Raw genomic sequence first — 17,654 nt, 5'->3', positions numbered from 1 at the left:
TACGATTACTAAACCTAGAAAATAAATTAAAATTTCAACAGATATATTAATAACAGGATTTTTATTTTCAGGGAAAATCTCTTCGTCCGAAAGAACGATCTAAACAAATAGAATCCCGTCATTAAAAATATTCTTTTTAATTTGTATAGTTATAATAAGTTATAACTTATAATAATAATTTCTTATTATTATCTTGAGGTAACGTTGACAGTTGAATAAGTTATGTTGATGAATGCAAAAATAATTAGTTGAAATAAAAATGATCAAAAACTATTACCTATTTAAATAGTTATCAGTAAGAATTTATAGGAGTGCAAATGTGCAAATATAAGAATGTGTTAATATTTTTGTATCATATTATTTATTATCTTTATGATCGTTGGCCACTTGAATTCATGTTCTTTGTGTAAATACTAAGAGAAACGAAAAAAATATTTGTAACATATACTCGGTAAATAGTTAACATTTATTATCGAGGTACTATATTTTTAATCTATTTTTATTCTATTTACTTAACATTATCATTATATACGTAGGGCAAGTGATGAAAAGAAATTATCGTTGTAATTATGAAATTGTAAATATGTAATTATCGTATTTTAACACTGTTTCCATTGTATTTTATTATTTATTTTTATTTTTCTGTTGTTTATGTAATTATTTGTATAAATAAAACATTTTTTATGATTGTTTTATATGTTTCAGATTATGTACGTTCGTTTAATTTTATTTTATTTAATTTTGTTAACATGTAAGTCTTTTAAGAGTGGTCGATACTTGGAATCAGTTATTATGGTTAAAAAAAGTGAAAAATAAGTTACTAAAAATGTCATGTGATATATTTTAATAATGCTCAAATTTAAAGAAAAATCATAATACATGCAGCCTACAAGGCATATACGACATACGTATCTCTGATAATCTGATCGTTATGTTTCGGAAGTCATATTTTTTCGAGATTATGTTACCTATACTTCTTGTGGTGTCGCAATTTATCATCTGCTATGCCTATAACGGTAATCGCCACGGTTTTTAAAGGGTGTTACCTGAATGTTGAAACTAGACTACTATAGAGATGCTCCGCTAACTATTATATCGGTATTATAGATTGAAGTTCAATTTGTTTGAAAATAATATGATATAGTTGTAACTTTGTAAGCGTAAATTAAAATAAAAACTTATCTATATGAAAAAAGCTTGGGTTTAGTTTAATATTAACATAGGTACTAAAATAACTAATTGTTTCAAACTATTTTATTTTATCATCATCATTTACACAAATACTTATAAATCTATAATATTAAAATTAATATAGATATAATAATTATAAATATAAAAATATATTTTTTTTTTTTTTTAGGTCCCGTTTAAGAGGATTAATCGAGGTTTTTACTATGAACATTATTCACGATGTTATAAGTATTACAGTGAAACTTCCATACAACTAAGTCTCATGGGAAACAAAAAAAAATTGTTTCATAAAGAAATTTGTTTAATAGAATTATATATTTCATATTCTATAATGTATAAAAAATAAACATCAAAGATCATATTACACATACGCATATTAATTTTAATTTAAAAGAAATAATTAGTGAATTATGTTTACTTATTACTTTTATAAATTTTACTTTTTTCGTAAAAAAGTACGCAGCACTCTAGTAAAATTAACTGGCTTACCTACTAACGTATTTTCTTTATCGGATACAAATATTTTTTTGGTATTTGACAGTAACAAAAATGTACAAAAACAAGTTAGTTGTCGAATAGTTTATTCGTTTTTTAAAAACATCGAATTCGTCACACATAGATATATTTACGCATGGTTAACAATGAAGCCAATGAAGGTCATGGTTCTCAAGCATAATTCGTTAAAAAAAAATGTCAAATGGAAGTTTCATTGTACTATTGTAAAAATTGATCGAGTTCTATAACTTCATATTGACAATATTGTAATTTTAAAAATAATAAAAACCATATGGATTTTATTTAAGAAATAAATAACAGGTGTCAAAATGGGATTAAATTGGTGGCTGAATGGTTGTTGACTGTTGTGGCCCGTAAGAGTAGGATTCGGGTAACACTTACATAATATTCAAGATATAACTGAAATTTGAATATAATATTATTACGTTTTCAGTACAGATTTTTGTGTTCAAATGTTTTCATTCAATTCCTCCTTTATTTTATATTGAATTTATTAGTAAATACTTTACACGTATTTTCGAAAAATATTTGTGGTATTGATCAGAATGCCAAGCACATACCACATCACGTGTGTTATCAAAATATATTTGAGATTAAATCATTTTTTTTATACAATTCAAAGGTGGTAAGGAAGTCCAAGCGCGAGCCACCACAACTAGTTGGTCGATAAAAATAATCGCTCTGGATATTTTATTCATTGGTTGTATGAAATAAAAATAATTAAGACATAATGTTAATGCCGTGATAGATTTAATTTTTTCAAAAAATTATAAATAATGTAAGTATAAATAAAGCGTTAAAAAAATTCTTAGATTTCAATAAATTCGACATGCCATTTTTAAAATGTTTAATACTTCTTTCATCTTTGGTTAATTTTGATAGGTTTATATTGATACCAACACTTCATAATCATTCAGAGGTACTTCTTCACCACCGAACGGTACATAACAAACACTGTGACTAGGTTGAACCTATAACAATAAAAAATGCATATTAAAAGTTTGAATTATTTACATAGCTAAATGGATAAGTATTTATGAATGAACTAATAAGTTATTAATAAAAGATATTATCAATATTATAAAAAATAACTTTCAAAATATACTTAATTTAAAATATATAAAAATAAGATTACTCTAAAATGGATATTTAAATCAATGAGCCATTAAAAAAAAAAAAATACTTTTTAAAGTTTAATAAGATGTTTATTTGAATATCAGTAGGTATACAATTATATTTATAATAATAACAAAATATAACTGTAGGGTTATATCACAGAATACTCTGTGGTTATAGCGTTTATTCCTTATTAATATATATTTTTTATAGCATCTGTAGTTAAATATATTAGATAAAAATATATTTAAATTTAATGGGCTAAAAAAAAAGGTAAGTATTGAACTATGAATTATTTAAATACAGAATTGATAAACAATGCTCAAAGAAAAATATTTAAAATTAAATTAGAAACTAATTTTAGGGAAGGTTCTAATGTATTTATTCAAAATACATAGTTTTGAAGTGGCCAATGATTGTAATGGTTTATGATGTTTAAGTTATAATCAATAAAAATTAGCGCCCCAAGTTTGTTTACCACCTATAAACAAAAGCTTGTGATAGAGGTAAAAGTTTTTTTATAATATATATATTTTAATATTAGTTGATAGTAAACATGTCTTTTTATATAATTTATAACATTTAAAAATATTTTTGTCCAATTAAAAATAGTAATAAGAGTGAATATCATAGAAAGTGATGTATTACATATTGTCATTGATAATCCACATCTAATATTGGTTATATGCAGGCTTGATAACAAGTCATATTAATTTAACAACAAATTGATTTAACACGGAGAATATAGTTTAAACTAGGAAAATAAAATATATTTATTTAAGATAATACTACAAAAATTTGTAAAGAAATATATGAAGATAATGTGAATATAGTATTAAACAAGAATCAAAAATTAATAAGTCTTAATTGTCCCTTTTTTTTATCTTGAGAATCTGTATCCACTTTTAAACCAGAATTTAAACGGTTTTCATTATTTATGGCCATAAAATCTTCAAGAACGATTCTAGATATACAATCTCGTATTTCTCCTTTTAATTTGATCTGTGCTTCAGTTGTTTTCAAGTTTCTCACTTCTGTAGCTATATAAGCGCCAAAAACATCAAAGTCATCATTTTCTTTCTTTAATGAGCTCTTCACTGATTCAATTATTCCTTTTTCTAAGGAAGAAATAACCACACTGAGTGAACATTGAATGTTCTCATCCATTATTTTATTTGTTTTCTGATTTTCCTAGAAATATTATATACAATTTAATAGAGACTCATAATAGTTTATGGATAATTAGTAAAACTTACAATTTATATACATATAGTGGAAAATATACTAAATTACCAACTAAAATTGTAGTGTTAATAATTGATTTTAATTATATTTATTATTAAATACAATTAAAATATGAAGTAAAGTAAAACTACATAGTATATGTATATTACCATTTTTACATAAAAAAGTAAGAAGTTAAATACATTTTCCACTTATATGTTTACATGATATTATTTTTCTTATTATTACTAGCAATAAAATATATACTTTGTTAGAATATTAGTAAGATGTTATCAATGACATTATTTTTAATCAATGTTATTATAAAAGGAAGAAATTATTAGGTACAGTAGAATGTCAATAATCTGAGATATTAATATTAATCAATTAAAATTACATTTAGTTTTATACAATTAATCTAGATCATTGACATGCTATTGTACTAAATATTAAAAAAATTATTACACTTATCTAAGTAAAAAAAAAATTACTTGTATACCTACTGTGCCCATGGTACATTGATGTATAAGTAGTAAAATCACTAATCATGTAGGTAACACTTTGGAATTTAGTTCTCAGATAAGAAAAAATAATATAATATTTCACTTATCTATTTAGTTAATTAAATTGTTTAAATAATCAAAAAAAAAAAAAAAAAACAATTTATATATAAACATAAAATTTATAAAATGAAAAAGTTCGTTTAAACTTAATTACTAAAAAAGGTATAAATATAATCAATAAACATCAAATACAAATATAAGTTATAACAGATTATTTTACTATTTTTATTTTTTGTTTACTTGGTTATGTGTGAGGCAACTTTCTAATTAAATAAAAATATAGTGCTATTGTGGACACATTTCAATTTTGTAAATTTATAATGTATTTTTAGTTCAATTTTTTTAGATAACCATATTTACGTATTATTTTTACATAAAAAAAAATTACTGAAAACTTACTCTATAGCATGGTAATATTATATTATTATTACAAATGCTTTAGAATTATAGTAAATAAATATAATAGAACCAACAAAAACAAAATTATAAAATTATGGCTAGGCTAAAATGTTTGGTAATTTATCAAATAATTAATGTTATTATTATTATTTTTTTTTTTTTATGAAGATTAAAGATTTAAAATTAAAGTATTATTAAATTTTAATGAACAATTTTGGAATATTTATCTATGAAATTAGTTAAACATATTTTATATTGTAATAACATTCAAAAAACCCTGTTTATTAACCAATCTCTCATATTTTAGCTATGTATAAATCAATTAAATGTGACCTTAATATTTTGTATTTACCTTTCCAACAGTTAAAGAACCATTTAATTCACCACGTCCAACAAACAATGGTTCACCATCTTCAGTATGACCTGATGATAATGCTCCTACTGGGATTTCTCCATTGTTGGCTTTTACCCATGTACCATTACAGTTGCAAAGTACCTAAATCAAATAAAATGTTAGAAAGTGTCTAAAATATGAACTGATTAAAAACGAATAATATCTTCTAACTTCATAGTTTTCTTTAGGATTTTCAACACCACCCCAAGGTACATAGACAACACCGTGTGAAGGAACTAGTTTACCAGGAATCAGAGCCCCATTATGTTCTGCCCTGGCTACATATAGTTGTTCGTTGGAAGCATCAAAACCACCAGGTAAAGCATTTGGTGGAATTTGTCCATTACTAGCATGAACCCAATGAACTGGACCAGAGGATATTCCATCAAGGTTCCAACCAGGTGAAGCTGCGGGTGGAGCTAGACAAAAATGTTTAATGTTTATTATTAAATTTAATAAACCGATGTTTATAAAAATATTATACACATTACATACATATACATTATAAATATAATTAAAAATGTACTAATCACGATAAAAATATATACAGGGGCATTCCTAACCTTTTCCTTTTAAAGGTTTTGGTTTTGGGGTAGGAACTACTTGGCTTTTAAATTGAACATCTGCTGCACCATGAATGTGCCAATTACCAACAGCCCCCCAACAAGTACGAACTCCATAATGAGAAATGCTAAATGGATTTGAATCTTTCCATTCAAATAGTTTAGTTTTTTCACTAAACACTTCATAAACACCATCTCTCCAAAAAATGACAAATTTCTTTGGAGTATCTTTACACAGAAGCTGAGGAGTGTCAACGTGCACCTTTAAACACATCAATCATTTTATACATTTAATATATTTCTTCTATTATTAAAATCATACACGAATGAAACACGATTGTCATTATAAGTTAATAAGAGTTAATCAGAAATACAATACGAAAATGTGTTAAATTTATTATTAAAGATATAACAATAAGTATAATGAATTTAGTTCAAAAATTTGTATCGTTAAGTAAAAAACGTCAAATCAAGCAAGAGCATCAGAGGAGTTAAATTGGAAGCACAAATTAACATAATTTAAAACCTTATCTGGAGTTTGTTTGTTGTAACGAATGGCAGATGCTGTATTCTTCCAGCCACCAAGTAATACCTCTATCATAGGTTCAGATTCTTTACTTTTAGTTGCCAAAACAATATGTGCATCATTAGCACTATCTACCGAAAAACTTATTGATCCATGAAGTATAGCTCTAAATATGAACTCCTTACTATCTTCAGTGTTTATGTAAATATTATCTATATAAATTCAATTTTAAAAACAAAATTATGTGAAGTTTAACATTTAAATAACCAAAAACTAAAATTATATTATAAATATTACAAGTGCTCTTAAATAAGAAGTACCCTAGACGGTCCAACACCACTCCTAAATACTAGGATTACATACTTAAATGTTTAATCCTTTTTAAATCTTGTAATTATTCTAAAACACTTATGTTTAATTTATACAATTATAATATTTTTTTCTTGATAAGATATCTTTATGTCCATTATTATTATTTATTATTGTTATATTTGTGTGATATACCTAGGTATTATAATTATTATATTACGTAGTAGGCAATATTGTAAATATAAATTTATTTATTTATTTTAAATTTAATTAATATTGATTAATGTTATTAATGCTATTATATGATAAAAAAACAAACCTTCAATAGTCCATACACCTGTAGCTCCCCATCCGCTACGAACACCATAAAACAACACATTTAGAGATTCTTCATCTTGCCATGACATAAATGGTTTTTCTTCTCCTTGTTTTCCTACACCAATAAAACCACCTCCCCATTTAATCCAAAATCCTCTGGCTTCACCACCATTTAATAATTTTGGAGTATCAACAATAACCTTATCTGGCTCTTCATTATTTTTGCGTATTGAAGATTTTGTATTACCCCAACCACCAAGGAATATCTGATTAAAATACAAGTAATAATATGTAATTAATATTTTTAAACATAAATAAGCTAATTTTTAAAAATTAACTTAGTAAAATCAAAATTATAAATATGAAACTATTATAGATACCTCATATTTTGGCGGCTTGTTATCTGGAGTAGCAGTTAAAGCAATATGAGCATCATTTGATGCTTTAACAGTAAAATGCAAGGAGCCAAAATTCAAAGGATTGAATTTATATTCTTGGCTATCAACTGTTGTTATTTCTATAACATAAAACAAAAATTAATCATTAATTCTAATAGGTAAATTAATTGCATGATCATAAAAGGTGTATTAAAGTATTTTATTTTATCATTTATTATTATAAATTTTAGACAAGGACCCAATGTGGGTAAAGTAGAAATAATAATCAGACATATTTTTCTATGTCACTTGTTCAAAAAAGATAAATAGTAAAATGTTGGGTAAAGTTTTTTAAAAATATTTTATGCTAAAACTATTCTTTTTTTTATGTATAACGTATAAGTCATATTGATTTGATGGACTTAATTGTATTCTATATTGATGTACTGTGCAATTACATTACATGCAAACCTGTTCAAACGCTACTTTTTAATTTGTTATTTTTACTTATGGTTTAATATTTATACTGAATAATTATGTACAAAAAAATGCTTAACGTACCTATCATGAAAATAACCAATAACATTAAAAAATGTTTAAAAAAACTTTACAACTATAATGTATGACAATAAAAAATAAAGTATTATTCTAGGTTTATAAGTAATAACTAAAAAATAATAACCATGTCTAGGTACTAAACACTAAACAGATGGTAATGTTTCACTGTTTTGTTATGTCAGCACTAATGGGGTATCATACTATCATCTATAATAGTAAAAACTATGAAATCAAAATGGAACATATGGACTTTTTAAAGAAGTTACACATTTGATATTACCTGTTCAAGACTTTATTGAAGAATTTAATGTGAATTATAATATAGTAATGAACAAAATAAACCATTATATGCCTAATCAATATGATATACCTGTGGAAAGTGGAAACAATAATTTGTTAGGTAGGTACGCAATAAATTATGCGATGTCCATATTTTCTAAAACTGGAAAGAATATTTTATATTATATCTAGCAGTAAAAACAGGTACGATAGATACCTATGTCTTATTATTTATAATTATTGTTGTTAGTAATGCAAATAATGCGATGTATAAAATATATATGTATACACAGTCCATGGGCCTCGAGCGATAAAAAAAAAACGTAAATTCAACGAAATCGTTTTAATTCTTCACGGACAGCATATACATAAATAAACGTAAGCAACTAGGAAATAAATTAACAATAATAATACGTTTAATGAGTTAAGTAGTTTCGAGCGGTACTAAAACTACAACATTAGGTAGGTATAGGACATAATATAATATTATAAATAAATCACTATATACAGCTATTCGAGTAGGTAGTAGCCGGTACCTACGTTGGCAAAACGAAAATAGACCGGTCGTTCGTATCTACGGATAAATCGCCACCAAGGAGTCTACCACGTACATCGTTATTACAATTTTATTATTATCGTTAACGGCCTTAAAATTTCGGTAAAATGTTTAACCCCACGGTCTCCAAACCCGAAAAATACATCGTGATAGGTATATTGTTGCATATCATCTTTTTAGAGCAGTGGGCGTAATGGCGACAACACTGACAAATGCCGTGGTTATTTTTAATAGAGTGTGACGTATATCGCTTACCGGTTGCCATTATTTATAGTGTGTGTGTGTCGGACGTGTTGCGCTATAATTTTCTTTAAGATTTTCGCAGACGAAAGACTGGACACGCGGGAGAGAAGAACAGTGACTCGACTACCGGTCGACTGCCAGACCGATGCGGACGGCGCAGCACTGCACCAGCGTAGTGGAATACACCGCGACCCGCGCCAGCACAGAGTACGCTACACACGGACAACGCCACCGTGGGCGGGCGGGTGTTGGGCGGTGGCGGCGACACGGGGGCCCCTTGCCCGCCACGCACGGCCGTCAGACCGTAACGATCCGAGAGCCGAGGTGTATCCCCCCCGCGGACGGACGACGACTCATTGTCGGACGGGCCAACGCTAAGAAAGCTCGCGTGGAATATTTCGATTTATAATGTAAAATAAAAATCGACCTTGAAATTATTTACGGTTATTCATCTCCTGTGCGACGACGACATTAGCACGGCCGACTCTGGTTAAAGACTTGAACCGTGTCCGTCGTCCTCTCGAGCATAAAAAAAAAAAATAAGTAACAATAATACATTTGTTCTCTATGCTTGTTCCGTCGTTTCGTGGTACCTATTTGGTCACAACTCGAACCAAACCACTGCTCTCCTTCTCTAACGTTTACCGCCGCATTATGTGTTTTTTTTTTTTTAATTCTCTCGTAAAATCTCGCGAATTTTTCACGACTTTTTAATCACTCGCATAATATTATATTGAAAATTTTGTTAAAAAGTTGAACATTTCAAATTTCTATAAATAGCTCTAAAAAAATCAAAGAAAAATATATGTAGGTATCATAATTGACGCATGTCTAAAAATTACGATTTATTTTGTCAAAAGCTGGATGTTTCCCGATCGTTTTGGAAATCATGAGGAATTTTTACCTCTGACCAAAATGCTGCCAACTAAATACAATTTTTTATTGCAAATCAATCTCAAAGATGAAAATAAATGATTAACATTTCAAAATATTTACACTCATTTTGAGCTATTTGTAAAAGTTAACATTTTTTTGTTTAAGGTTTGATAAATTTTTTTTGCTCAATTAAAAATTAATGATTATGAACTTATGATGAAGATTGTATCGAATTAACAAGTTTTATTAAGGTATATAAAATTAAAATTTCAATGAGTTTTAACTAAAAAATGATTTGCAATTGTTCGTGAATTTTATTAGTTTTATACAAATTCGAACTTTAAACGTAAAAAAGAAAAAATTGCGACTATTTATATTTTTGATATTTTTATTCGTTAAATGCATCAAAAATACTTAACTTGGCCCTTGCATGATAATTTCATGTTTTTTTTTTAAAAATAAAAACAAACATTTTATATCATACTTTTAAATTGCACAAATTCCATATATTCTTATAGATAGACTTAAAAAATCGAAAATTATTTAATGTTTATCATGAGGATGCCACATCCGGCACACCCCGATACCCGCATGAGTTGTCTTCTTTATACAATGTAAAACATGACAAATTTCGTTCGGTACAACTTATTTTGTGTATTCAGGTTAAAATATTTAAATACTAGAGTGAAATGACCTATTTTCAAACTTGAAGGGAATAATATTATCTGTATACTTTCATCGGTTTTTTAAGATATTTTAAATTTTAAGTGAATTATGAGCATTTAAAAAAAAATGTTTTATAATGTTTTTAATATTTTACATACTCATTAAGTCATAACTCCTTAAAAATTGAAATATCGTAAAAAATGCCGAGAAAATACAGATTTTGTTCTTACCTTTAAGTTTGATAATAGTAGTAATAATTTCACTTTAATATTTTAATCAAACAGACAAAATTAAAATTTACTATGTTGTATGTTTGTATGACAAAGACACATTTGGTTTTAGTGTCTTCTAAAATATTATTATAGATATTTGATGAATATTTTCAATTTATTTTGATATTTAAATAATAGTTTTGATGAGTCGAATATTTTTTACTACTTATAGATAGTTTTAAAACTTGGATAAATAAATATAACGTTTTACGGTTGTTAAATAATTATTAAACGTAAATACGGGAAAGCTCTCTTTGACTCCAATATTAATAGGTATTGTTGAAATTTGAATCATATCTACTTTTTTTAACAACAGATAATAATAATATATGAAGTATAGACACATTAAACTTCTTATGATTAATCTTCCTGAAATCTAATTGTAAAACAAATTAACATATACTTAAGTAAATCTTGTAATATACATTCTTAATTTATTTAACAAGTGTAATATTTTAAGTTAAAATGTACATAATTGTTAAATATGTATATAAATTTAAGAAGTAGTTTTCCTTAATTTTCTTAAATACAGTATAGATATATTATGTTTAATGTTAATATGAAAGAATTTAATGGTACTTTAGTTATTGGAATTGGATTAATCACATATATTTTTTTTTACCCGTTAACGCATTATTATGTTTTTCTAATAAATTACTAAAGAAACCATATCTATTACTCACTTTTATATTGTTTTATTTTAACAATAACAATAATAATAATAATAATAATAGTAGTAGTAGGTTACTACTTTTATTATATAACATAATTTGATTATATTTAAAAATAAATGTACTAGATACATACCAAATTTATAATAGATCATACCTATATTACTATATAATTTTATTGATACAAAGTATAAAATATAACTACATTAAAGTTAACTAGGAGTATTATTATTAAATAAAATAATATATTTTAATACTTAGTTCAATATAAATTGTATTTATTATTTTTTTTTTTTAAATGCAAAGAACAAGAGTTATAAATGTAATTATTGAATATTTACCATACATACGTCAATATTAAATATTAAATTTCAAAAACATTGTTGTAGTCTTCAGTCTTTAAATTTGTATTTGGTGTATACATTTAATATGATATCTTTCTTCAAAATATTTTTGAATGAGGTCCAGTTATCTTTAAAATTTAAATTTAAATTTATTATTATTAAGATAGTAATATAATGTACAACTTTCTTCTACAAATATATTGTGCAATAAATTGATTAATAGGGAAGTTCAGAAAAAAATTTAATTTTGTTTTTGAAAGAGTCAAACAATGTCAAAACATTTTATGCTTTTTTAGTTATATTTATGCTAGTGTAAAAGATTACTTTCGCCGTGAATTAATTAATAATAAAAAAAGGGAAAAAAATGTTGAGATAAGTAAAAATATAGATTAAAATAATTAATATACTTTAAAAAATTACAGTAATTTTATTTATAAAAATAAATGTTATTCATAATATTAATAATATAAAGCTATTAAGCTAAAGTTGTCTTTAGATGTTGTAAATTTATTTTGAAACAATTTAATAAATTAAATTTACATAGTGAACTATCAACAATTATTTGATAAGTTTTAACAACGTTTAAAAGGGTTTTATTAAATATGTGCATGATTAGACTAAATGGATTATGTTGAAAAAAAAAAAACACTTACAAATTATATTTAACAATTAAGTTCTAGTTCACAACGATTTAGGTAATTCATCATTAGGGCAAAAATAATGTTCATTAGCTAAACGAACATTACGGACAATATTTTCATCAACATATAACGATTTTTCTAAAGTTGTTAATTCTTTCATTAAAATCAATTCAAAACCTGAAATTCATAAAAACAAAAATCATATTAAATACAAAAAAATAAAAATATTTTGCTATAAAATTGAACTACTAAGTTTAACAATAACTTTTTGGATCAAATAAGTCAGTTGTAAATTCATAGACATCACAGTCCCAAAATTCTTCTGGTGTACAACAAGTATTATCTTGGACTTCCCTGAAAATATTAAAATATTTATTGTTACTATTACAAAAATGTGATTGACAATTTAAACAATAATTATTAAAGTTGAATACATTTTATGAGAACAATTTTAATTGTGATAAAATTAATTTTATATCAAAATACATCAGAATATTTATTAATTAAATAATATATTTTTTTGTTTTGCTTGTTTAGAATTAAAATTTTCTTAAACATGGAAATTTTGTTTTTTATTTGATAAGACAACAATTTTTTTTTTAATATTCTCTTAGCATTTATTGGAAATATATGTGTATTTAGATTTAAATTTTGGAAGTGTAATATAAACTTTAGGATTCAATCAAAATATTAAGTAGTTTAATACAATATCTAATGGTTTAATACTTGGAAATTCAGTGATAGGGTCTATCAATTAAAATTTCAGTTACTAGGTGCAATTTGTTTACATAAAGGTAGCAATTTCATCATAATCATATAAAAAACATTTAAAAATTAAAGTATATCCAAGAAGATAAATACATAAATCTAGTATTTATAATAAACTCATACTAGTCATGTTTAAAAGCAACCTAATGTTTTATTATAATTATAGTTTAAACTATTTTATACTTATTAAGTTATAACTACTGTCTACTGATTGATGTATCAAAAATAATTCAAAGTTTTATTAAGTGTTTCATAAAAATAATTTATTATTTTAGCTAATTATTAATAATTATATAAATACCTTATATTTACTAGTTCATGATCACTGTGTTCAGAATCACTGAGATTTGACCAATGACTACCTAAATAAATAATTATTTGAAAATACATTTATAAAATAAAACAATATTTAAAACTAAAAAATTTAATATGAGTGAAACATGCTTACTTGAACTGTCTGTTTCAGATACTGCATCATTAGGTTCTTCAAAACATAAAGGTCCTATAACACGATTTTCAGCAATTGATGAGCGCAGATTTTTTAACAAATTTGAATAATTGGCCTATTAAGAAAAAAAATAACAAATTAATTATTGACAATATAATAGAAAAGGTTACATCTCAAAACATAGTTAGAAGATTTCCAGAAAAGTATTAAAAATAATATAGAAATCAAAAATACACGATTTACAGGGAAAATTTTAAAAATTATTTGTAAATAAATTCTGATTTTATCATGTGCTTATTATTAATTTATAATTTAAATAATTAAATCAATTTAATATCAAAGTATAATCTCAAAAACAAGAATAAGTTTATTTTTTCAAACTAATATCTATAAGCTTCTAGTTCTACTAATATTTTTGGACATTAGTCTATTAACAAATAATACTACATTAAAAGAACCATAAAAAACACAAAATATCAAAAAGTTTTTTATTTAGTCCAAGCAAGTTAACTTTAAAAGTACATGTTAAAATATTGGTTTAATAATATTTTTTAATTTATTTATATCTACTTATTATAAATAATGTCTGTAACATAGAATCTGGATCTATCACAGTTTTTTTTTATTTTATTTTTTATCTAGGATATTATACAATCTATACTGAAAAAAAAAATGTACAATAAGTATAGATCTATCACAGTATTATATTAATATAGTAATACTTACTTTAGTGTTTATATCAATATTAGTTTCAGTAGAAAATGCATTTTGTTCTAAATCAAGTAATTTTATATTAGAGTTTGAGTTCCACGATGGACATATAGTTAATTTATTAGTATATAAATCCAAAATTTCTAGGTTTAATAGGTCTTCAATAATTTCTGGAAATGTTGATAACTAATAAAAAAAAATATTTAATTAAAATAGATTAAATATTTATTTACAATTTTTTAAACATATTCACCCAATTATTATTTAATATCAAACTTTTCAAATTTTTCAAGCTTTTAAAACTTTCAGGAATTGATAAAATTTGATTATTTGAAACATCACAGACTTCTAAGTTTATCAATTCACTAAATGAATCTGGTAGTAATACAATAGAATTATTGGATAAATTCAAAAACCGTATACTTGGAAAACTGAAATATACACAACTTCCAATAGTTGATAAATCAACATCGATCATACTTAAAGAATCAATAAATTTAAATCGATAATTAAACACTAGTGGTACATCATGATAGTAATTACGACAATTTCTAATCTTTGTATCTTTGTTATCTAAAACAACATTTCTTAGATTTTTTAAATTTTTGATAAATTCTATCTTGCGAATATCAGAATTTGTATTGGATAAATACAAATACTTTAGGTGATTACTAATACCATACATGTTTAGGTAAGGATCTACAGCAATATTATCTAGACAATTTGTAAACGATATATCCAATGATTCTAATGAATTACATTCAATTGACCATAACCATTGTGGAAGAGTATTCAGTTTTGAATTGTTACTGACATTTAATGTTAGTAACTGTTGAATACTAAATGGTTTTATGCTGATATCTACAAGCTGGTTGTGAGATAAATCAAGTGTTTTTAAAGAGTGCACTCCATCAATTAAACATTGGGGAACTTGTGAAAATTGATTATATGACAAAATGAGATCTGTTAAGTGTTGACATTTGATAAGTGATAATGGCAGCGTTTTCAATTCATTTGACGATAAATCAAGTTTAACCAAATTTATAAGATTCCCGATAAATTCAGGTACTTCACAGATACTACTAGAACTTATATCTAGTGTAGTTAAGTGATCTAAGCACTTGATGTTGCACAATTTTTGGATTGTATGGAATGTTGGGTGTTGCATACATTGGTCGCAGCAGCTGCAGCTACATCTTTTGGAAATGTCCATAATCGCATAAAAACGGTTTACCTATAATACAGATTGCACATGTATTAAACTTATTAAAACAACTAGGTGTAAAAAAATTGAAATAATAAAAGATCATCGGAGTAACCGCCACAACGATTTGAAATACAAACACAAACCTCTAAAGTAGTGATTACTGGATTTGAGTATTTAACATACTATTTATTTCTACTACACGTCACGTTGAACATCAGGTACTTTCCCCAAAAAGTTAAAACTATAATACTAAATCGAATTATTTCTATTGTCTAAATATATTTCTGTGTTATGTTTTCATCGTTATAAATTTAAAAGTATTATATTATATTATCTTAGTTCGTGATAATAATATGATAATATACATGATTGGAAACGAGATGAGATTTTAATCAACTTAACTTCAGCATAACGCCATCTATGATCCACTTTTAGAAACATTACTACGCATATTTACAAAAATTAGATAATAGATTAGTTTTTAATTTTTATAATATGGTTCAATGAGTTTTGTTGTTGAGTTTTGACTTTTATTGTCATTTATTTTACTACTTTTAGTATTATGGTAGATTAATATAACTTTATTGTCTCCAAAAATATTGCTTTTATTTTAATATTAATATTTAATAATAATATATAATCATACATTAATATATCATATTATAATCATATATCAACTTATGTAACTCAAAATTTAATAACATCTTTTTTTAAGAACTAAAAAACAGTAAAAATTGGTTCAGAGTATAAATAATATATAATATCTTAAAATAAATCAAAAATGTCATTGGGTAGATATAGTAAAATGCATAATAATATAAAATACTTTCGTAAAATTTTCAAGTTCCACAAATAATCATTTTAAATTTTAACAATATAATTAATACAGTTGTTTATTGTTATAACATATAACTTCGTTCGGATTTGAACATAAAAGGTCTATAAAAAATAATTTACATTATATATTTTTTAAATTTTATGATTCAATACATAAATTACTCGTGATAAATCTTATACAATACTTTCAAAATTTAATATAAAAAAAGATTTTCATGAATTTTTAAGAGTTTCTATGAGTTTACAATTTTTTACGATTTTTAAATGCTTATAAAAGAATAATGTAACTATGTATTCTTAATATTTTTAAAATGATATATGAACAACTTATGTTAAATGTTATATATTAAATCTTTAAGAATTTTGATTAGGTAAATTAATAATTTTTTACCAAAAATAATAATATAAATATTTTGTGAAAATTTCAAATAATGCTGTTTTATTTGTTTTTGAATTACAACAAAAATCAAAAAGAAAGTAAAAGAAAGTAAGAAATTACCATTATATCAACGATAAAAATTTTCATTTTTGCTTAATTTTGTAGTTGTCTTTTTTAATAATAAAAAAAGTACTTAGATACTTATACATATTTTTTTACCTTTTTAAGGTACCGGTACAAATTAAATCCAATTTCTTACCCAAAATCATCCTCAAAGTTAAAAATCGAAGTATTTAATGACAACTTATTATGTATTCATACAGACAAAAAAAAAAACACAAATCATTGTAAACTGAATACCTACATTTATCGCTCTGCTCAAATTTTACAATATTTGCAATATTTATGTGTAATATTGAATTAAATTAATGAGAAAACATTTGTTAGTAATGGACTGTTATAATCATACATCTAAATTAAAATTAATGTTTGTAATATGAAAGAATCTGAGTAAATAATTTGAATTTTAAAAATTGTAAATCTATTTTTTAAAATCATATATGAATACTTAATAAAGATTAATGATTTTAAGATTGTTTGCTTTAGAAAAATCAGTCCTACTAAATGAGCTACTTTATTGAAAAAAATGTAAAAACATAAGTTATAATATATATATTTAATAATTAGGCACTTATTAAAAAT

General features: G+C 24.5%; 2 protein-coding genes across 4 annotated transcripts; both read right to left on the bottom strand.

Annotated features, from left to right (window-relative positions):
* Positions 1-2,489: 2,489 nt before the first annotated feature.
* On the bottom strand, positions 2,490-9,289 carry LOC112598535. 2 transcript variants are annotated; one of them, XM_025345034.1, is made up of 9 exons: positions 9,145-9,289; positions 7,500-7,636; positions 7,121-7,385; positions 6,493-6,704; positions 5,967-6,228; positions 5,575-5,822; positions 5,362-5,505; positions 3,856-4,014; positions 2,490-2,678 (listed from the first exon to the last, which is right to left on the bottom strand). In XM_025345034.1, the coding sequence occupies exons 1-9, from the start codon at positions 9,152-9,154 to the stop codon at positions 2,592-2,594; spliced, it is 1,524 nt and encodes a 507-aa protein (XP_025200819.1). In that variant the 5' UTR covers positions 9,155-9,289; the 3' UTR covers positions 2,490-2,591. The 2 variants fall into 2 exon arrangements, with proteins under 2 accessions (XP_025200819.1, XP_025200820.1); XM_025345035.1 differs by lacking the exon at positions 3,856-4,014.
* A 2,757-nt stretch (positions 9,290-12,046) lies between these two features.
* On the bottom strand, positions 12,047-16,041 carry LOC112598468 (protein flightless-1 homolog). 2 transcript variants are annotated; one of them, XM_025344940.1, is made up of 8 exons: positions 15,880-16,041; positions 14,783-15,763; positions 14,545-14,715; positions 13,819-13,933; positions 13,672-13,732; positions 12,868-12,956; positions 12,615-12,779; positions 12,047-12,089 (listed from the first exon to the last, which is right to left on the bottom strand). In XM_025344940.1, exons 2-7 carry the CDS (start codon positions 15,740-15,742, stop codon positions 12,643-12,645), a joined length of 1,533 nt encoding a protein of 510 aa, XP_025200725.1. In that variant the 5' UTR covers positions 15,743-15,763; positions 15,880-16,041; the 3' UTR covers positions 12,047-12,089; positions 12,615-12,642. The 2 variants fall into 2 exon arrangements, with proteins under 2 accessions (XP_025200725.1, XP_025200724.1); XM_025344939.1 differs by lacking the exon at positions 12,047-12,089 and having other exon boundaries at positions 12,562-12,779.
* Positions 16,042-17,654: the final 1,613 nt, after the last annotated feature.

The sequence above is a fragment of the Melanaphis sacchari genome, unplaced genomic scaffold (genome assembly GCF_002803265.2).
Source record: "Melanaphis sacchari strain LSU unplaced genomic scaffold, SCAv2.0 Contig48_pilon_pilon, whole genome shotgun sequence".
NCBI classification, from domain to species: Eukaryota; Metazoa; Arthropoda; class Insecta; order Hemiptera; family Aphididae; genus Melanaphis; species Melanaphis sacchari.
The sequence above is the reverse complement of the archived record's forward strand: the minus strand, read 5'-3'. Positions and strand labels throughout refer to the sequence as shown.

Excerpts from the sequence above, each read along its gene's own strand:
- LOC112598535 (XM_025345034.1), bottom strand. Across the intron at positions 6,229-6,492 it reads ACAAACAAACTCCAGATAAG|GTGCACGTTGACACTCCTCA; the intron begins GTTTTAAATTAT and ends ATGTGTTTAAAG. Across the intron at positions 5,506-5,574 it reads ATCCTAAAGAAAACTATGAA|GTACTTTGCAACTGTAATGG; the intron begins GTTAGAAGATAT and ends TATTTGATTTAG.
- LOC112598468 (XM_025344940.1), bottom strand. The coding sequence starts at position 15,742 with ATGGACATTTCCAAAAGATGTAGCTGCAGCTGCTGCGACCAATGTATG. Across the intron at positions 14,716-14,782 it reads TGATATTAAATAATAATTGG|TTATCAACATTTCCAGAAAT; the intron begins GTGAATATGTTT and ends TTTTTTTATTAG. Across the intron at positions 12,780-12,867 it reads TGACTTATTTGATCCAAAAA|GTTTTGAATTGATTTTAATG; the intron begins GTTATTGTTAAA and ends TATGAATTTCAG.